This window comes from Penicillium diatomitis (genome assembly GCF_028827545.1).
Source record: "Penicillium diatomitis strain IBT 30728 chromosome Unknown utg000004l_segment0_segment0, whole genome shotgun sequence".
NCBI lineage: Eukaryota > Fungi > Ascomycota > Eurotiomycetes > Eurotiales > Aspergillaceae > Penicillium > Penicillium diatomitis.
The window spans coordinates 1,022,621-1,043,229 of record NW_026623176.1 but is presented as its reverse complement, the minus strand read 5'-3'; the positions used below and the strand labels follow the sequence as shown (position 1 = coordinate 1,043,229).

At 51.9% G+C, this 20,609-nt stretch overlaps 8 protein-coding genes across 8 annotated transcripts; 4 read left to right on the top strand and 4 right to left on the bottom strand.

The window, feature by feature from the left end:
• Positions 1-3,429: 3,429 nt before the first annotated feature.
• N7539_003656 (DUF4452 domain-containing protein) lies at positions 3,430-4,133 on the top strand (the record flags this gene model as incomplete). Its single annotated transcript, XM_056933258.1, has 2 exons — positions 3,430-3,594; positions 3,819-4,133. 2 exons carry the CDS (start codon positions 3,430-3,432, stop codon positions 4,131-4,133), a joined length of 480 nt encoding a protein of 159 aa, XP_056790799.1.
• A 2,512-nt stretch (positions 4,134-6,645) lies between these two features.
• N7539_003655 (uncharacterized protein) lies at positions 6,646-7,272 on the top strand (the record flags this gene model as incomplete). Its single annotated transcript, XM_056933257.1, has 3 exons — positions 6,646-6,772; positions 6,960-7,075; positions 7,183-7,272. The coding sequence occupies 3 exons, from the start codon at positions 6,646-6,648 to the stop codon at positions 7,270-7,272; spliced, it is 333 nt and encodes a 110-aa protein (XP_056790798.1).
• Positions 7,273-7,702: 430 nt separating this feature from the next.
• N7539_003654 (syntaxin family protein) lies at positions 7,703-8,533 on the bottom strand (the record flags this gene model as incomplete). The annotated part of the gene is made up of 1 exon (XM_056933256.1): positions 7,703-8,533. One exon carries the CDS (start codon positions 8,531-8,533, stop codon positions 7,703-7,705), a length of 831 nt encoding a protein of 276 aa, XP_056790797.1.
• Positions 8,534-9,338: 805 nt separating this feature from the next.
• On the top strand, positions 9,339-10,682 carry N7539_003653 (uncharacterized protein; the record flags this gene model as incomplete). Its single annotated transcript, XM_056933255.1, has 1 exon — positions 9,339-10,682. The coding sequence occupies one exon, from the start codon at positions 9,339-9,341 to the stop codon at positions 10,680-10,682; it is 1,344 nt and encodes a 447-aa protein (XP_056790796.1).
• A 738-nt stretch (positions 10,683-11,420) lies between these two features.
• On the bottom strand, positions 11,421-12,878 carry N7539_003652 (uncharacterized protein; the record flags this gene model as incomplete). Its single annotated transcript, XM_056933254.1, has 2 exons — positions 11,421-12,365; positions 12,465-12,878. The coding sequence occupies 2 exons, from the start codon at positions 12,876-12,878 to the stop codon at positions 11,421-11,423; spliced, it is 1,359 nt and encodes a 452-aa protein (XP_056790795.1).
• A 353-nt stretch (positions 12,879-13,231) lies between these two features.
• On the bottom strand, positions 13,232-14,368 carry N7539_003651 (uncharacterized protein; the record flags this gene model as incomplete). Its single annotated transcript, XM_056933253.1, has 1 exon — positions 13,232-14,368. The coding sequence occupies one exon, from the start codon at positions 14,366-14,368 to the stop codon at positions 13,232-13,234; it is 1,137 nt and encodes a 378-aa protein (XP_056790794.1).
• Positions 14,369-15,661: 1,293 nt separating this feature from the next.
• On the bottom strand, positions 15,662-18,067 carry N7539_003650 (Het-C domain-containing protein; the record flags this gene model as incomplete). The annotated part of the gene is made up of 4 exons (XM_056933252.1): positions 15,662-17,492; positions 17,550-17,708; positions 17,781-17,928; positions 17,980-18,067. 4 exons carry the CDS (start codon positions 18,065-18,067, stop codon positions 15,662-15,664), a joined length of 2,226 nt encoding a protein of 741 aa, XP_056790793.1.
• A 1,017-nt stretch (positions 18,068-19,084) lies between these two features.
• Positions 19,085-20,203, top strand: N7539_003649 (alpha/beta hydrolase; the record flags this gene model as incomplete). Its single annotated transcript, XM_056933251.1, has 1 exon — positions 19,085-20,203. The coding sequence occupies one exon, from the start codon at positions 19,085-19,087 to the stop codon at positions 20,201-20,203; it is 1,119 nt and encodes a 372-aa protein (XP_056790792.1).
• Positions 20,204-20,609: the final 406 nt, after the last annotated feature.

Genomic DNA, 20,609 nt, shown 5'->3' with positions numbered 1-20,609 from the left:
ACCTACTCAGGTACTCCAACCACCGCGTCGGATCGGTAAACAGGTTCAATGTTAGGATGAACTGTGATCTAGGCAGTACCCGTGACTCAGCCATAAAGCGGGGTCCAGTACCACGAGTCATAAGTCACGAGTCACGACTCACGAGAGCTCTGGTAAGCTCGAAGACGGTAGTAAGCGAAATGTACGTCCTGAGTCAGTCCTATTATTATACCGTAGGACTGAGTTACTATAAAAGTGTACATATTACTAAGTATGGATTGCGTACTTTTTAGTAGTACTGTACAAGGAGATCAACCTATGTAGTACACTATACTGTAGTACCTAGTCGAGGTACTGAAGTACCTGGGCAGAAACCGAGTGGTAGAGTCACGACTACCTCTACTTGGGTAGATAAGTAAAGAACTAGATAGCAGATACTCTTAGTCTTTAACTACCAGTAGCCTGGGACCCTGGGTACTGTATTACCTATGAGGTAGGTAGCATGCTGATTGCTATCAGCACCTTACGAAAGGCTCTTCAGAGTCCAGACACGGACCTTTCCAACGTGAATTCAAGACCATCTCTTTGGTGCTTCCATCCAGACCGAATGATCATGGAAGATGAGATTACCTCATCACATCACCGATGGTGGTTGGGCCACAAAGCACCCTTTATCGGCGCTGCTTGCTTTCACCAACAGAGTTGGGGTTGCGCGCCGGATTCCGTAATGATCGACCCTGTTTGGCTCCAGGGCCAGCGTCAGATCTCCACGGTGCCAACCACGACCCGGCAGGGCAGCCAGGACAGGTGAGTGGGTAGCCTGGAGGGGGCCCTACCACCGGCACATCTGCATGCTCAGAGACGGAGTGGTTATAGCATGGTGTGGCTTTGGTGGAATATGGTTCTCAATTCTCACCACAACTGGTCCGCCCATGTACGGTGAGTACATAGTGAGTCGTGGTCCTGAGTTGGTAGTGAGTACGATGGCTACTCAATGAGTCAATTGAGTATTGACTACTGGTTCTCGTCACAGCCTACCTAGTATTTCCTCGTATTACTGCCCTGGTTCTCTTGATCAAGGCGTCGACCGTGGGGAGGGAATGCGGATGCACAGGTAAAGAGGAATGTACACTCAACAGAGTACTCGGAATCCTCATCTGGACTGTACAGGATTGGGGGTTCCCTGCAGTCAATGGTGGGTTCCCAGTGGTAAGTGTCTAGGTCAGGAACCGAACAGTCGAGAACATGGAGAGACTGAAGTTTGAGGCTAGAAAGTGAAAACTACCTCCTCATTCTCCTGTCCTGTGATCAAACCCTGGGGCTGGGATATGAGGATACTCAGACACTATTTTTCTTCAATTCTTGCAACTTACAGGTTTGATGTATTATATGAAAGAGATGCAAATGATCATTAGATCTTCACTGATACATGAAAGTGGCAAGAGTGAATGGTGTTCAATGTTAAATTGTCCATTCAGGAGTCATCACATATCACATAGCAGACCTCAGACGGTCTCATCCTTTAGTAAACCCGTCACTCATGAACGATGAACAAAGGGCTATTGTAGTAGGCTCTGCTCCTAGGTCGGTATCTCCTCATGGTAGCTAGTAGCTACTAGCTAGTGCTACTAGCTAGTGCTACATACTAGCTTTCATTTATGACCCATATGCCTGGTAAGTCTGGTGAGGACCCGAGAGTTGGGAAATTCTGAAAGGGGGCATGGCATGGCGTGTGTCCCTTTTCCGGCCGGAGCGTGGCTGGGGGGTCACATTACAGCGCAACGCTGGGGTGTGTTGTTTGGACCGGCAGAGGAGAGTGATTGCCGCTGGGACTGGGAGTGGAGCTGGCATTTCTGATCCTGTGGGATTGCAACAATCGAGATTGTCGCCCTGGCGGATGTATCATCATCGACAAGGAGAAGAATCCCCGATGACCGCATGGGGACTGCAGCAGTGCATGCACTTCAGGGAGACCAACACTAGTACTACGCCTACTCCTATGTGACAGGAGGCAAAAAGGTCAAGCATGACGGTTGAAGGCAAAAAGGATCGTCACATTGAACCTGGACCCCTCCCTGAGTGGTAATTCTTCTTCAAGGTTCTTTAATTCAGAGAAGATGATGATTGATGTGATTTTGTAGGTGCCTGTGTCAAGTCTTTACACAGGAGAAGGCTATAGTCAGATGCGTTATTCCTCGCGGTGCTGGAACTCGTACCGAGAAATAGTACTACACTACTACACAGTACACTCAGTAGTCAATAACAGTACAGCAGTAGATGGCAGATGGAAAAACCCGTGATCGGAAAAAGAAAATCAACAACAATAACCCCCCCCGACAGACGGGGATGGCTGCTGACGATGATGAGAGATCCAGAGAATGACCGTGACAGTGATGACCGTACCGTAACGTGAGCAGCCCCCTGGTATCGACTGATTCGGAGGCTTTACAGTACAATACACAAACAAATTCTTGAGAATCACCGAACCAGTCAAGGTGAGCTTCAGCGTGATCTGCTACTAGACCTAAATGGGAATAGGGAGTCGAGCATCGACGACGTCACGAACCAGTGAGTAGCCGCCCAGGGGAACGGCATTCAGTGATGGGTCGAGAGGGCCCCACTGGCCAGACGGCAATTGGTGCTGTCCGCAATCCCTTTGCCACTGGGCGGGTGTGCCGGCGGGCTCTGGTTGGTGCGTGACCCTTCGCTAGCGTTGCAGAAGAGCCATCTGGCAGTGATCCGCCCTGTAAATTACCGTTTTGAGATGGAAACTTTCACCTGCAGGACTGAGGACTCCGTGGCTGCACCCGCTGGAGTCGCTGGAGTCGCTGGAGTCGCTGGAGTCGCTGGAGAGGAGACTCTCCTCGATCGAGTCGAACCCCCCCCCGACTGCCACTGGCTGCCGGCAGCCTGGCACCGCCCTACCGTATTCAGCGGCGGGCCCTAGCCGTCCACCTCCACCCACATGACCATACCGAAACAGTACCGCACACTCTCAGGCTCTCAGCCCCAAAGGGCCACCCCTCTTTTTCCTTCGCCTCCCACAGACCCGTCCCTCCACGCTAATTCGAACGCTTCTGCACTTCCACTCTTCTACCCATTACATATCTTCCTCCACCAGTACTCATTTTCGTTCCCAACCACTTTCTGTTTTCCCTTTGTATCCTGCTTCGTACGCTCGCCTTGATCATCCAACCTTCTTCCACAACCCGTCTCCCCATCTTCCAAATACTTTGACTTTCGACCACTTCCACTTCTTGAACTTCGGGTGCTGGATTCTCCCACAATCTCTCCACCATGTCGGCTTTCCTCTACACCCACCAAATGCAACAGCAACAGCAACACCTCCCTCTTCATCATCAGCAGCAACAGCAGCCTCATCACTCGGCGCATGCTGGACAAATCCACAACAACACCAACCACCACGGTCGCACCCGTCGCGGCCCCAAGATGAGCCAGCAAAACGCCCAGCGCCAGTTCCGTGGAGTGAAGAGCATGCGGGAACTTGCGGAGGCGCCCGCGGTCACGGCCTTCCGGGCTCGATTCGAGGCTGGTCGTTCATTTGACCTGGACGATGACATGGAGTTCTGCCCAAACCTTCTGACCGATGAAGATGTATGTCGAACTCCCTGTCCATGCTTTCTACACAGCCTGTGATGTCGCTTCGTTCTTTTTGTTGTGTGGTGGCATGGGATCCATCCCTCTATCATCATCGTCACCATCATCAAGCGTCGCAATCATTGCCCTCCAAGTGATATCATCTCGCCTAGACACAGCATATTCATCAAATTTCATTTGGTATTCCTTTCAATAACTCATGAGCTGACTCGTTGCTGCAGTTGCACTCAATTCACTCCGCCTCGTCTGATCGTTCCTCGCTGTCCAGTGGATCCCCTGATACCTCGCCTCTTCAGCATCAAATCCAGCCTGTGCAGCAGGTGACTCCCGCCATCTCTTTGTCTCCTGCTTCGGCGAGTGCGTTTGTCCACGGTGGTATGGCTGCCAACCCTGGCCATGTCAACTATCACCAGCCCGCGGCCAACCGCACCCGCAAGGTCATTCCCATTGTCAACCCCAACACCGGCATGACCATGACTAGTCCTCCTTCGTCCATCTCCCCCGCGATGATGCACAACGCTCAGCGCCGTTGGTAAAAGAGCAGCGATCGGGCTCTTTTGCTGGTCGAAAGGGGTTTGCTTGCAAGTCCTTCAGTCCTTGCCCTCGCGGCACACGTTCTACTGCACGTCACACGAGTATCGTATTTGCATCATCGCGCGGGGTCCCTCCAATCGCAGGTCATAATATCCTTAACGTTTCTTCTTCTTCTTGTCTTGACACGACCACTGCATCCTTATCATTCTCGACATGATTTTCCTTCGCCTTCCGGGATCGCCATCTCAGGTCGCTCGGCTTGGGAGGCAGTCTCCGGGTCTCACGAAAAAAAAACTTTTCTTGTCAAAAACATTCGAAAATTTTCTCGACGAAAATCCGGCCATTGTACATATTACATTATTACGCCGTCGATCACGACTCTCCACCCGCTCTATGCCTCCATCTTTGCGATGCTTTTAGCTTCTAGCTTCGTGCGAGCGACGGCGCCCTCTTTCCCTTTTCCGCGATTTCATGACCACCCTTTTCCCCCATGCTTTTTCTCCGTTAATTGCTTACTCCCATGATACCTGCGGTCTCCCCGGAGGGGCCTGACTCACTTCTCTTGGACCTGTTTGTTCTTCTTGGCTTCGCGTTGAAGGCCTCGCGTCGATGATGTTTTAGACCGTGCAGTGACTGGCTTCTTGACGCATATGTCGCATTGGGACCCCGGAGTTTTTTTGTGTCCTTTCCTCAGGGTTGGGAAAAAGGACTGGATCGCTTGCGAGTGACCTTTTACCCCAGCTCGCCCTCATCGTTGCTCTCTTTTATCTCCCTTCCTATGCGTGGTGCCTACTTCGGTCGGCTTTTCCGGTCTTGTTTGAGAGTTCGTTTTATTTTTTTTTTTTTACTTTTTGCTTACAGTGGGATGGGTCTATTCTCCACATGCAGGTTTTGGTTTTCTTTTTTTTTAGGGATCTAGAGGCGGAAACGACAAACGTCTGCATTGCTTGGGCACCGTTGAATCATCATGGGTTATTATTTGCTTCTTTTTTATCCGTCTACCATTGCACCCTCCGAATGTGCAGCCTTGTGCTTCTTTCCTCATGCTGTCTCCACTAGCCTCCTCTCTCCCTTTTTCTCTTCTTTCTCCCTCTTCACTGTTATTTTACTTGGCTTGTACATGGCATTCAGGGCCGAGGCCGACGCACGGAACCTTATTGTCGCCTGGCTGCAGGGTGCACTGGCTAGATGGGAGGGGTTCGGTTGTGCTCGAAACCATGGGATGCGGAGTTGTCTCTTGTTTGATTAGTCCTTGTTGAAACTCGATATCCAGGGGGTCTTTTCGCGTGCTGTGCGATAGACCAAATTGCGTTGAAAATGATTCTACTCATGCCACAGTCTTCTATCACAATCACGTTTTTTCTACAGTTTTTGTCCTGCGTCTGGAGTGGTGGTAGTAGTCGTCGTCGTCCAGTAGAGGTCGTGGTCTAGGCGTATCTCAGCGTATCCATCACGGCAATCTGCAAGAGCCGGAAGAATTACCTATTCAAAAGGATAGCAAGTCTTTACCTGACAGGCGAGAGTTTCCAGCGCAGTCTTACCCCAGTCTCATCCGATTGCAATGCAGAGTCGTGAGTCTAGTCGCATCAGCACCTGCAGAGACCACGAGAGTGTTTCTGTGATAGTAGATCATGCACTGTCAGCTTGGATTGTGCGAGAACACGTTCGCCCCAAGGGTCACAGTCCATGATCTAGAAGTTCAATCGGAGGAATGTGAAGATCTGCCATCTCTACACTGTCATCGACAGATTTCCCCTGCGTCACTGGCCCTGGAGCCCTCTTGACCTCATGATGTCATTTTTCCATATGCCCGAGGCTTACCATGTGGGCAGCACTCTGTCCGATCATCACGAAGTCATCACAGTCGAACCTCGAGAGTACGCAATGCACGAGCCGTCCTACCAAGAAAGGGAGATGACACAGAAACAAATTATTAGTCGAGTGCAAGCAAGTAGTGTTGTCCGAGTCACAGGTCGGACGAGCTTTACGCCAGTTCTTGCAGGCTCTCTCTCTCTCTCTCTCTCTCTCTCTCTCTCTCTCTCACTTTCCACCGACCGCGCTCTCGGCCAAGGCCCGTGACGGGTTCCGGTCCGTCCACCAAGAAAAACACTCCGAGTCAGTGACGTCATTTGCTAGTTCGGCACTGGGAAGGCATACTCCATCGAGGCCATCCTACGGGGAGAAAAGTAACTGCTGCTAGAGCAAAGAAGATTGTTCTCGTGTAAAGACCGTACCTTGGTTAGTTTAAATCGCCGAGCTTCCCCACGGGATTGAACGCCTGTGCCAGCACTCTACGTTTCTTCTACTGCTGCAGGTTCAATCAAGTTCTCTCTCCGTCGTCCCCCCCCCCCAGCAATCAACTTCTCTGCTCTATCTCCATTCTCCTCCATATTGTTGGTCAATTGGTTGACGGCTTTTTTTTTTGGGAAAAATTCGAAAGAATACAAGAGACCCAGTTTCAACCTGCTCTACCTCACACAGACACCCTCCCAATCCATCGACGTCATCGCCGTCATGTCTTTCCTCACCTCCGCCCTCCGAGCGAGCTCTCGCCGTGTCGCCCCCATGAGCTGCACTTTCCCCGGCGTCTCATCCATGCACACCTCTGCCACACGATTCAGCCTCAAGGAGAGCGACAAGAGTGAGTTCGAACCCAGACAAGATGATCCTCGAACCACAACCGCAAAAGGGATCCTTGGTCGCCCAGTCTCCATACATACGTGGACGAAAAGAATGGAGAAGAGCCGCAAAACACAAAATAAAAAGGATTTCCTCTTTCAGGCCCTTGAATCTACCAGAAACTGATACGTCGCAACCCCTTTCCGCAGCAGACCGAGACAATCTTTCCGAACACTACGAGGCCAAGAAGGAGCAGCAATTGAAGGATCAGAAAGCTGGCAAGGCCGCTTGGGACTCCGAGATCGCCAGTAACAGTGAAGAGCAGGTACGTTCCAGCCTTCGTGAATTTCATCGCTCTCGACGACGCCTTCCCCACAGACAAGCTGGGATGAACCAAGTGACTGATTTGCGAGTCTTGCTTCATTGCAACAGGTCAAGGCAGACCGGGGTGAGCTCGATGCCTCCGAAAAGTCTTTCCAGGACTTGCAGCAGAAGACCAAGAACATGCCCCAGCAGAAATAAGAGGGGATTTGCGCCGTGGATGGATGGACATGCCTCGATGATGCATTATCACAGTGGATCAGAGTTTTCAGGGAAGATTTCATTATGTCGGATGTTGAAACTCGCCAATCGCATGTGTAATTTCCATCTTATCGTGAATGCAGTTTTGAAATATGATTCGTATCATGAACGTGCCCATATGACCAATCCTCCATTGCAGCTATCTTAGGTTTGCAAACTTCCAATGCATGTCCAAGGGATCCGTTGGTTTGGAGGGTGTAAGATTAATAAGATCAATATCAGGTAGAACAAAGCCAAAAGACTCATAAAAGTCGACCCATTCAGATCCAATTTCCAAAACGCCCGCTCGCAGGTATATATACTCGTAAAGTTCCAAAAAAAAGCGCTTGTATCAACCTAACCACCTGCTTAAAACCTTCAGCTTTGGTCATCATTTCAAAATCACAATCAATATCACCAAAATAATGATCAATCCGATAATGGTCATCATGCTCCAATTATCCCCAGCCTTGCGACGGATCCGGTCCAGCCGCCGCCGAGCGCCATCCAATCGCGTCTGGTGACGCTCAACATCACCGTCCAAGCCGTCCAGCAGTGCGACATGGCCGTCCAACTCATCGCCAATCTGGATGCTCAACTGATGCTGGCGCCCGATAGACTCGCCGAGTCGGTCCAACTGGTCATCCTGTTCGCGCATCACACGGTCATGGTGTAAATGAATTTGCTCATTGCTCATGTTGGACTGATCGATGGTAGGCGGGGAGGGCTCGTCGCGGTATGGCCGGAACAGGTGTTGACGATTGCGATCATCTTCGTCGTCGATCTCATCTTGCACGGCCGCCGCAGCCGCGGAATTATCCATAAATCGTACCGATTTTGAAGACGGATGCTGTGGAACCGGCTGTTTGAGATCGGGCGAGGTGGAGGACGGCCGCCCGCCAGCCGATGCCTGTGTAGTCGAGTGCGTGGTGGACAAGTCGCCTTCTGAGCCATTGAATTGGGCAGACAATTCCCGGTACTGTGCATGAAGAGGGCCAAGCTGGTCCTTCAAGGCGGCAGCGCCTGCGCTGTCGTTGGATTCGGCGAGCCTGGCCTGCTCGGCTTCGACGGCTTGGATGCCTGTCTGCAGGGACTCGAGGGATCGGGAGATTTCTCCATCCTGTGCGTTGGGCTCGAGATCAAGGGAGATGGCACGCTCCCGCTCCATAAGAGAGAGCTTAATATGGTCGGCCAGAAGGAAGAGCTGGGACGGATTCGTCATGGTGGTGTCAGGGCCGGAAGAGGCGAGTGTTGAGGCCGCCGGTGTTTGAGAGATAGTGGGTGGTGGTTGTGGAATGTGCCTCCGATTACTCGGGACAGTATTGAGTGTAATGTCAGCCTTTGGATGGGTCCCTGAGATGAAAACGAACGAGACAGAGGGTGAGATCGAGCTGCGAGACAGTGTGTTTCCAAGGTCCAGGCAGTCGTGCAAAAGAAGGCGCTAAGGAGGTAACTTAGCAGGGATGTGCAAGGGTGGAGTCTTCTTCTACTGTAACTGAGAGGGGGGCCTGTTCAGTGAGGTACACAGTACTTCATTTTGCAGTACTGTGCGAATACAGACGATGGGTACCTCGGGCTCAGGCAAGTACTGAAGTGCCGGACGGCGTCTCCGCCCGCTTCCCGCCTGCGCTTTCTTCCCCTCAGCAATTAATCGTACCTGCGTGCTTTCTCTCTCCTCCCTCCATGATTCATTTTCACCAGCTACTAAAATAATATCTGACGACTAAGCTGTCTCTGGCACACTGCTCGAGCCGTGCTACCTTCTTCGGAACCCGAACACTCGTCATACAACGCTTGAACATCACATTCATACTGCGGACTCAGCAGCGACCTCGGTATCAAGTCCCCCGCACAAGCTCGCATCTTCTGGGGTTCCCGCTGCACTTCACAAGACTTCACAAGCTGGCAGCCGATCATTCGATCGTCCCGGAAATCTGTCAATCTAAGACAAGAGCGCATTCTTGCCCTGTGATTTGAAATCGCTCTCGCATGGGCTCCCCACAAAGAGAGCGCGCTCAAGTCTCACCATGGATATCAAGAGCTTCTTAGAGCTGGAGGCCGCCTCGAGCTCGGAGGATTCGCTCGACCTCCGCAGCCTCGATCTCGTTTCGAGTTATGATTCCCACTTGATGTGTCCAATATGCCACTGTCCGTTCGTGCAACCCGTACGCTTAGACTGCGATCACGTCTTTTGTCAACAGTGTCTCGGGTCTGCAATCATCACCTTCCGCTCGGCCGACGCGAACGAGTTTCCCTGCCCCTCTTGCCGGACCCCCACAACCCGAATATCGATGAGTGTCCCTCGTTTGCTGGTCAACATGTGCGACGAGATACAGGTGCGGTGTCCCTCGGCGGAGGCAGGGTGTGAAGAGGTATTGCCTCGAGGGCATGTCCAGTCGCATGTGCAGAAATACTGTGGCTTTCGGCTGGTCCCGTGCCCCGATGAGTCGTGCGGAAAGATGCTCCGCCAAAAGGACCTCCAAACAGATGGACGCTGTTTGCATGGTTATTGCCGCTGCGAGCGTTGCAGTGAAGACGTGATGGAGCGGGATTTCGAAGACCATGACAAGGTTCTCTGTCCCAGCTTAGAAGCAACATGCAATGACTGCGGATCGACAATGAGACGACAAGAATTAACAAAGCATGCTGAGACCTGCTCAGAGGTATCAATACCCTGCGCAGCATCACAATATGGATGCAAATCGAAAGTACGAAGGGTGGACATTGGGACTCACGAAGCGCAGTGTCCGTTGATATCAATCGGGCCATATCTTGAAGCGCAAAACACACGGCTCAAGCAATTAGAACTGACCACCCGGCACCTCCAACAACGTAATGAGATATTTGAGGATGGAATGGCGAGCATCCGAGCTTCCCTTGCCGAGTCTGCCCGAGCTGGCAATGGCGCAAGGTCTACGCAGGGCGGCGACAGAGACCGTGCTCGTACCGAAGTGGACGAGTCAACCGAAATGGCAAACGCCTTTTCCTCTCACACAACTCAATACCTGCTCTCGCTTCACGAATCTCTGCGTGAAGAAGTTAACCAAATGTCTCACGCCCTCACAGATCTCGACACTCGCGCTAGTATGACCATTATGAATGAATGTCTTCGTATCAAGGAAGACATGGCCCACACAAACGCAGCGCTCAATAGCGTCCGTATGCAAGTGCAATGGCTCATGAATCCTCGGCTTCACAACGGAAATCGAGCCAACGTGATGCGAGCCAATTCCACCAGCAATGATTCCTCCCGGACATCCTTGACCTCCACCTCTGTACCGGGTCCAAGCAGCAACGGTGCATCTTCAATCCTAGGGTCCCTTCGACCACGAAGACCTAGCGACAGTGGTCGAGAGGGGACGAAATTGTGATGGGAGTTAAAGATATCGCGGTACCCGAACTTAGTTGCAAGCGTTGAACTTGGAGCCTGGATTGTTGATGGAGTCTTGGTTTGATGATGATACCTTTATTATACCTTCTTGGGGTCATGCTGCGCAGACGGGCTGGCCTGTCCGACATGACGTGAAGTAAACCCTCGCTTCTGTGGCCCGGGAGCAGAGTTGCAAGAACCTTTCTATCGCAGAATAGACTACTATCTAATAGAAATTCGGAGACGATTGACCACACCAAATTTTCTGTCAACTTCAGTTCGACTTGAAGCCCGGTTTACCATATTAAATTGCAGGTATTTTAAAGCTCGATAAATTTATGATAACTTATACCTAGTACTTTTACCAATGCTTTTGCATGTGGGATATAACGGATCAGAAGACTCGTTTCGAATGTCCCAGATTTCAAGGCGAACCGGCGCCCTAATCGGACTTTTCTTTTCATAAAACGAAAAAGAGAAAACCAAAACAATGAAACAAACTCAGATCACATGTGCACCTCGTCTGTAAATCAGGTAGACGTCGCTCAACGACGTTTGGAAAAAGAAACAAAAGGAAACCCCAAACCAAGCAAAAGGAAACAACCAACCGAACAAAACCAAGGAGAACCCAGCAAAGAGAAGCAACCCAAGACCAACCGACCAAGACGCACCAGCCAAAGAAAGCCAACCACCAGAGTAAGCCAACCCAAGAAGAACTCACCCACACGGCGCAGGCCGACTACCGCTTCTGGGTCCGAGCAAGTCGCCGCTTCTCTCGCCGCTTTTGCCGTCTCGCGTCGACATTGACGATAGACCTCTGGACGGCGGTCTCTCTCGAGCGCGAGGACGGGACGCGGTGGGTGTAGATCTGTGCTCGGTGACCACACTCCAAGCAGGGAAGCCAAGCAGACGCGTTCTCCGGCCGGACCATCAAGTCGCGGAAAGACGAGGAGCTCGCGAAGACCCAGACATCGCCAGATCGTCGAACCTGGACGCTGTCGACATCACAGGCAGCCAACGAGAGCAAGGGCTTTCCACTAGCGGCGAGGGCCTTCCGGACGTCCTTTGTGATGGACGACGGGTCTGCGTGCGACGAGTCCTTGTATGGAGGACATGTGCAGACCCAGTGGATTCGGAAGCCGAATTCCGATCGTTCGGCTTTCTTGCGGACTCGCAGCGGCGTGGATTTAGCTGCTTCGTCCACTTGAGCTTCGAATCCTTCCAGGGAGAGATGCCGGAGCCACTCCGTCTTGGTTGCTAGGAGGGTCGCTCGATCTTCCGTGGTCTGCACATGCAGGTCGGCCGTGAACTGTCTGGCCATGATCTTGATGGATTTGACGCCAACACCAAGGCCAAGGCAGATCTGACGGATGACCTTGTCCACGTTTATACGTCCGGGGCGAGGGAAGGCAACGGTACGGTTCCACTTGAGCCGGAGGATGTGTTGGCTTTCATCCGGCTGTGAATATTGTTGTGGAAGGGGCAAGCATGGCTGACTGGGCTCTCTGATGGGCTGATCCCTGTCATCGTCACCAGCGTACCGAGGATCCCTGGCTGGAATGGCTTCGAGCAGGCCAGGAGTGTCGGGTGCCTTGGTCCGGAACGAACCGACAGCCTCTTCACACTTGATCTTGCCATCGGGGCTATAGTCACTGGCCGATGAACAAGATCTGCTGGACCGAGCCTCTCTTCGAAGAACGAGCGGACCAGTCGAGGTCGAACGGCCGACCGTCCGGCTCTATGCAGCTGAGGTGGAATGAAGGCAAGGTGCGTTCACCCGGACCACGTCGTCGACGTTGGGATCTCTCATCTCACTCTCAGTGGCTTCTGAGTCGTGGCAGAGTTCACTGTCAGAAGTGAGACCCGTGTGGTCGTTCCCTCCTGGCATGTCCTCCTGGCTTGACGCAGGCTCGTCAGAGGGTATCCAACCCCAGGGTGTATTCGCCGCAGAGGAGATGTCACCGGCGACTCCGACGTGTGGGAAAACCTGCCAAAGCACATTCTCCGTCCAGCGCGAGAAATGCAAGACATCTCTCATTGGGAGGAATCCTTGGTATCGCTCCCTTGCCGTTTGAGAGATGCCCTGGCACAGGAAGATGTGTCTGCGGATGGCGTCACGCGCTTCTGCAGCGTTGATTTCCGCGGCTTCGGGGACTGAGGGCCACTCGGGCTGTGAGTTGGTGGTGATGCGCACCATCGTCGGGGGTCGGTTGTTGACGGCGGTTGGGTGTCTTGGGTATGTTTGATGTAGGGTTGTTTTGAGTGCAGTCGATGGGAGGTTGTCTTTGCTGGAAAGGTGTGAGATGGTTGGGAGGACACCAAGAACAGTGATCTTCCTGGCCCTGGGAGGACTCATCACATAAATACTTGAGTGAGGGTGTAGGTGACCATCGAAGCTCTGTACTGTTTATTTCCTAAAAAGGTAAAAACGGCAATTCGTGGTAGAAGCCTAGTGCAGCCTAGCATTCGGGATGTTACTTTTGAGACGACCTTCAAAACAAACATATCTGCCCCACAAGTTCACTGGTAAATGAGATGGAACACAAACGTTCATTGAATCTTTCCTCTCAGAGGCATCATTGCCTTACGAACATATCGATGACAAACAGTCTTGATTCGTCGAGGAAGCACCGCGACAGATGCGCGTCTTGTGAGACGTCCAGGTAACACCACATGATGAATCTCACCACTGCTCGTCCTCTGGTTCGGCGATAATGTGTCGTGCGCAGGACGCATCGTCAATCTAAGTGAAGACGAAACTTCATCCGTGGCTGTCTGCAGGAGCGACAAGGGCTCGGGGCTGGATTCCGGCCTAATTGTTGTCGCTTCACTGTTGGAATCATCTGTCGATGGTGGCGTAGGCTGTAATGGCTCATTTTCACGCGCAGAGACGCGCGTGAGCGGCACCGTCTCAGCGTCTTCGAATTTGTCGGAGATGCGCTGAAGAGCAGCCGAGATGCGGTCGTGGGTCGCTTGCTCCTCCGTCGACATGATCGGCGGAGTAAAGGCATCGTCATTATGGGCCATCTTGCCATTTGCATTAATGACAAGCCCTATCGGCGGTGATCGGCTGATCTCTGGTATGTCGTCCTCGGGAAGTTCCTGTATCGTGCGCACTCGATGCATGCGATGCGCGGATCCGACAGGCTCGTCCTCGCTCTCTGACGATTCCTCATTATATTCATAGTACTCGTCTTCGGTGCGCTCTCCCTCCGAGGACTCGCTCCAGTCTGGATCTTCATCCTCGTCTTCAATGTCATCATCCAAAAGCCCATCAATATGTCTTTCCAGCCTCTTGCCCAAGGTTCTTTCTACATCTCCTGCCGAATTGCTTTTCACCATTCTTCTGTCGAGACACCGGCTGCCTTGAGGTTTCGCGAGCGACTGGTGGTCTGGAGCTGCCCTCTTTCTGGGCTCTCTGTGCTGGGCGGCCCTGCTCTGAAGCGCAGCAATGGCCGTCTCGGTGTCCAGGTACGTATTGCCAGCGTGGTGTAAATGCAGACTGCGCACAGCCCTGTACGCCTGCAAGACCAATTCAACCACATAGTCTGCGGGCACTCTCTCGTCAGAAAAGCGGGTAGCATGGTGATAGACTCGAGCGCAATGCGATTCGAATGACTCTGCAAATCGGAAAACATCATTGAACTGGGAATTGTCAAAGGTCGGTTGTGGCCACGCGGACTCCATGACGAATGAGGCTTGAAACGTCAGGCGTTGCAAGGAAGAATGCCTTCTGTTCAGAACGGGCGAATATCACGCGCTATATAACGCGAGAAAAGTCGGCAAGGGGCAGCCATTTTCGCGTCAGCTGTGAGTTATGTGAGTAGGCATCCGGAATCTCCAAGGGGCCTCTCCTAACCGATTACTCTCCCTAGGCCATCGCATCTCTGCTGTATGCATTGATGGGAAAAGAGGGATCTGAGGGGTGAGCATCAAATGTGGCTTCCAGGCGCCTTGCACCCTCTCAATAAATCGCTCTCAGGGATGGATGGGTGGAAGGGAGCCCCAAGACATAGGGATGTATGTTGACGACGGACGTAGCCTTGGAGTGGCTGGTTGTAGATCCACTTCCTGCAGCCCGGCATCGGGTAGCACCCCAGCACTATGAAACAGTGAGCTAAGAAGCTCTACTGCCCAGTGCCCACCACCCTGGATTCAGGGGCGACCAAATTGAAAGCTGAAAGATGCTTGGTCTATCAGCCTCAACTACATCAATCTTTATCATTTGTGCTTTGCATCATCCTTCAGATGGAAGTTCTGCGAAGTACAATGCGGGACTATATACGGTTTGTCTTGGGTTCGAAAGAATGCTGGCATCCCGACTACAATCAATGACAATTCATCAAGATCGGACGTAGCTGTTCCTCGTCTCCTGATACGATAACAAGGTACAAGAGAGCCAGCTATGTAACTGTGCTCTTCTGTCACAGGCATATGTAAAGGTATGTCACTTAAAAGGCATATGTAAAGGTATGTCACTTAAAGACCTCTGCTGTGACCTCCCTTGGGTAGCTTGCAAATCTAACGGAACCTCACATTTGGTGCCTTCTATAGCGCTGCTGGATATTTTCCACTGACCAAATATACAATTCTTTTGATGCCCGGCCCAGAGTCTGATATTGATATCGACGGCATGCAGGAGTTCGAGTCATTTGCAGAATCACATGAATCTATTCATGGGCCCTAGTATGTCCGCCAACACGATTGCAGTCTTAGTACCCAACCTGTGTTTGGGTAAAGATCGAACATCAGATCAGTCCATGTAGGCCTGTTCGAGCATATTTGATACGATTGGGACGTCGAAAAATGGATGAATAGTTCGGCTTCCTAAAATAGACAGCAACGCTCGAAGATCGAACGGCGTTCTCGGTTCACTCTAGCAACTTAATGGCATCAAAGTCACACGTCCAGAACACGGTTGTATGGAATAGCTAGCTGCAATTGGACTGAAAATGGAGAAAGCTTTAGAGATGGCATGCTTCAATATCGATACCCGCCGTTTCCATACCCTTGCGGTCCTTGGTAGTGTGGAGGCGGATACTGTGAAGGAGGATACTGCGACGAGGGTGGATGCTGCGGGGACGGCTGATATTGTGAGTTTCCAAGGCCATTGCCAGTGGAATCTCCGTCCAATTCTCGCCGCGAACCCTGAGAGTTTCCACCAGGCAAGAACCCCGACAACTTGTCTAGTTTCGACATGCCGGGGATTGGTAACTTAGACAATGCATCCCACGGCATACCAGACGCACCGTGACTCTGCGCACCAGGGGTTGACTGGTGCTGGGACTGGGGCTGAGAGAAGAAAGACTGGATTCCACCGAGTGAGAAACCGTGGCCTTGACCTTGACCCTGGCTCTGGTTATGGCCGTGAGTCTGGTTATGTGTTGCTCCACCCAAAGTGGCAAACCCTCCCTGATTTCCACCATGGGTATGCGGAACCCCACCAGTATTACGACCGGTCCTGACGCCCTCTGAACTCAGAATGTCATTCAGGTGTGCACCGCGGTCTTCCCGAGAGTGAACCCAGCTGGCGACAGCCTCAAACATTGTACGATGGGCCTCATTGTGCATATCACGGAGTACAGGGTGATGGAAGATGCGCATGCAATCCTCCAGCACCTCGTGCTCGGGCACGTCGGTGTGCTGCCAAGCATATAACACACGGGGAGCAACGTATTTGAGAATAGCTGAGCCGACCAGTCCGGCTGGCTCATTCAGAATGTTTGCAAAATGATCCTTCGAGAGGAGTGAATGAGTGGGATCGGTACAGTGAGGATCGGTCCAGGGCTCGTATTGGTGCTTGCCCGAGGCATTGATCACGCCAGAAGATCCTGTCTGTAGCGACTTGGAAGCAGCATTGATCAGAGGGCGAATAAACGGCGCAAGCAGTGACATGACGAACAAAGTGAGTGTCTCGGTGATCTTTTCGATAATAGCCTCCAGACCGGGGATCTTCTCAATGATGGCAGTCAGCTTGCGCACGACCTTGTCACGGAATGCCAGGATCGGATAGATCTTGGAGATTATCTCCTGAGGATTGATATCAGTAAGGCCGCTCGCAGAGGTTGCACCACTAGTCGTAGGATTAGTTGATCCCGGGGCTCGGCTTTGACTATCATCTTCAGGCTGCACGTAGCCAGTGTGAAAGCCGCGGGAACGATTGCTCATCTCCTGAGCCTGAGACTGGTGCTTGAGCTGCTCAGCTTCTACGACCAGTTCTCGTGTGCCTGGAACCTTGCCCAGTAGTCCAGTCAACATGTTGAGAGAATTGCCGGATTGTGCATTGTTCTCTGCATCACCTAGGGCCAGATCCATTTCGTTCACCTCGGATTGGGTGAAATGGTCGTTAGCCTCTCCCAAGACCGAGTGAAAGAAGTCGACCATTCCAAAGGTTCCGGTCACCAAGGGGAACACGTGGTGTCCACGCACGTTGCATTGTGTGGCAGTACCGGTATGAGGGAAAACATTGTGGAATCCCATCTCACGGAGAGCGAGCTCAATATAATTTGAATGCGCCGCAAAGTCTTCCAAAGTATGGAGCCCTTGCCCCAGGCATCGAAGAGCCTCGCACAGATCCTCCTCCTTACCCTTATTTTCACCACCGTTGGTGTACATGCGTCCGTAGTGGATGCTTCGACTGAGACTGAATTTGACAAAGGCAGTGCTGGTTGCCCAGTCACCGCGCTCGTTGGCGATGTAGTTTTTCATTCCCGTCTCGGGATCGATGTCAAGCTCAACTTGACGAACGGGGCCTCGCAAACGCTGGTCAAACTGGCGTGCATCTTCGTTGTCGGCATAGTCTTTGGGGTTACTACAAATAACGAGTCAGCTTCACGCTGCTCTTAGGCTTGAGGTTGGAAGAGCTTACTCAATATGTTCCTCGGGCCGATAAACACCCAGTCGCTCCGCCGTCACTTCGAATTCGCCAGTTGCGTATCCAAAGCTTAGAAAGGAGAGAATCCACACCAGAATGCGGATCGTGTCTGCGGGGAGAGACTTCAAGGTTCCCACATCCATCGCTTGAGAGCTAGGCACGATTGATTAACAAGCCATCGAGACAAAGATGATCGAGGATCAAGACTGAGAACGGGTCACTCACTAGTCACGCAACCAATTCCCAAAATACACGCGCTTGACCATTGTGGAAGTCCATTTGTGGCCGTGAATGAAGGCGATCGTCTTCAGCATGTCCTCAATGTCGCCATGACGCCAATTTTTACCTTCGACGGCAGAAATGGACGCAATATCTACCGCAAGTTAATGGAAGTTATTGCGAGTGGGGAAAAATTCAGACTTACTACCTGCTCCAAATGCATGGACCTGAGGAAGTAACAGCAACAACAGGCACAATAGCAGAGCGGGAGAGCCCACACGAAGAAGGGCCATCGTATTCGGCCTGGCACACGCAGCCGCGATATACGAGTGAGCTCAAGATCTGTAGTCTATCTAGACCTCAACGAGCAGAAGATGATAAATGGGTCACCTTTTTTTTCCGGAGCCGGATCTTTCGCGATGATACACAGTTACACACAGTGTGTGTGTCAGTGTGTGCCAGTGTGGGGTAGTGCCGTAGTGGTGTTTGACCGAGTTCGAGCTGCTCAGCCCCGCCGCCAGCGCACGCTCGGCATGACGCTCTTGGCGCTGGTCCGGCGGAAATCCTTCGGATTGGTATGACGTCGCGCTGCCGGGTGGCTGTGCGGCTCTGGGGCAGTTCACGTTGGACTCGGGGCAAGATGGAGTGACTTGAGGGGAGTATTACTTAGGCAGCGGCTAGCTTGTACTATGTATACCTTCAGAGGATGATTTATTTGGGTTTGGTAAGTGTCCTGGGTGTTGTTGTTGTTGAAAGGTACTTAGAACTGGGTGTCTACTCTACATCGATTCAGGGGAACTGTACGCAAGAGTCATCAAGATTGGAAACAATATAGCTTTTTCACAATAATAGGGTCATTGCCTGCAGTCATGCACAAGCTTGACTGAGGGGTTTCATCTGCTATTTCAGATCCGTAGGATTTCCAACATGGCCATGAAGGCACTGTGTATCAGTTTGACTTGCCTAGGTAGTGGTGGTGATAGTTATAGCCTGGAACATCCGAGTCCGAACCTTGGGAACCCACGGCTCGGGTACCTAAACGAAGCTGAGAAATCCGTACTGCAATCACAAGTTAGTATCTGTGACCTATGATCTATGGAAGGTTGGAGTGAAGCTACTAAAGTACCGAAACGAGGCAGTGTTCTCGGGGTTCCGAGAACCCGACCGCAACGTCTCAGTATTCCTTCTCAGCCGCATGTATGCAGGCTCCAACGTTTAGCACATATATGCCCAGTTGCCCATCGACCTTAAATACGGTGTTTTTCTCACCTTCCTTAGATTCTGACAGAAGTTTAAACCAGCTCGGAAGTATGCCGGATCCCAAGGAAGTCATTTCGAATAGCCGTTTCCATCGCCGAATTTCCCTCAGTACTAGCCAGGGTCAGCTCAGCGTCTCCTTTGCCGACATTGGCTGCGAGAATGGGCCCGTGATATTATTTTTGCCGGGCATGTTCGCATCGCGCTATGCAGGGATTCTACTGCATGCCATTGCAGAGAAAGCGGGCATCCGTCTTCTCGTCATCGATCGTCCGGGGATGGGCGCATCCACCGACGTCCCTCTCGCTCACCGCGTGGATACATGGATCGAGGTCATGCCGCAAGTACTGTCATATCTCCAAATTCAACGCGTGAGTTTGGTCTCACATAGTGCTGGCACTTTCTACTTGCTTAACACGTGGGCCAAGTGTCGTCAATATATCAACCCAGAAGCGGCCGTCATAGGTAATATTGACATTCTTCCTGTCCGTTCAGCTCTTCAAGAGCCTTCTTTTACGACGGTTATCTTACTCACACTGCCCTCTTCAGCTCCGTGGGTCGACTTGAAATATTCTCGCGTACTATCACTGCGGGCTGCATCGTACATCCCCTCGAAGGCATTTAGTTTTTGGAACGAAATCCCGCGCTTCTTCGTGACGCAGGCGAGCCCTGTCGTATCCGCCAGCGGTGCCTTCGTCCGCTATTGGTCGCCATCTGCGAGCAGCAATTCCGAGGACACCGCAAGTGATGTTGCTTTCCTGGTCACAAATTGGCGCAAAGTTGAGCGAGACTATGGCGTACCCCTTTCTGAGCAAAAGGAGCTGGCGCAACTTGTCGGTCGCTTTCTGCACACCGAAAACACGGTCGGTGCCAACAGCGAGGCCATGCAATGTCTTCGTAAAGATGGCGGTACTAGTTGGGGAGTCTGCTCTGATTATGTGGACTGCGCGAAGGCCCTCGCGACAGAGCCATTCACTCTGCGCGCATACTTCGCCGAAACAGATGCCTTGATTGGGTCAAAAGGTCAGCAATATTTTGAAAATTGTTGGCGTGGCCCTGGTGTGGAGGCGATCGAATTCACTTCGAAGACAATACCTCAATCAGACCATGATACCGTGTTTCAGTCGGTAGAGGTCTGGGAGGACATATTCTCCTCTTTCAAGCTACAGTGACATGGCTTTATGGCTTTGTGCTGCCATTGCGACCGAAGCATCTTGGAAGACTAGGCGCCTTCCTTCTCCACAGATTCGAGGTTGATGTTCAATGAGCGGAGCATGTGTTCTTCCTTTTGAAAGGATTGGTCAATAGTTGGATCGTCTGATGCACCTGTGAGACGTCAATAGTCTAGGTAGTTCATCATTTTCTACCCCACTGACCGGCTTGCTGCCTGTTGCAATTATGAGTCCTCCTCGATCATTGTGCGGAGAGTCAGCTCGAACTTCCTTGTGGAGATTAGAACATCGCCCGTCCAGGACATCTTGATTGGTGATAGTGGATGAACAGACCCTGTGCTGCCTAGGGCTGCCTGGAGCGGCTTCAACACGTTCGAAGCTAGACCCAGACGGGACTAGATCAGCA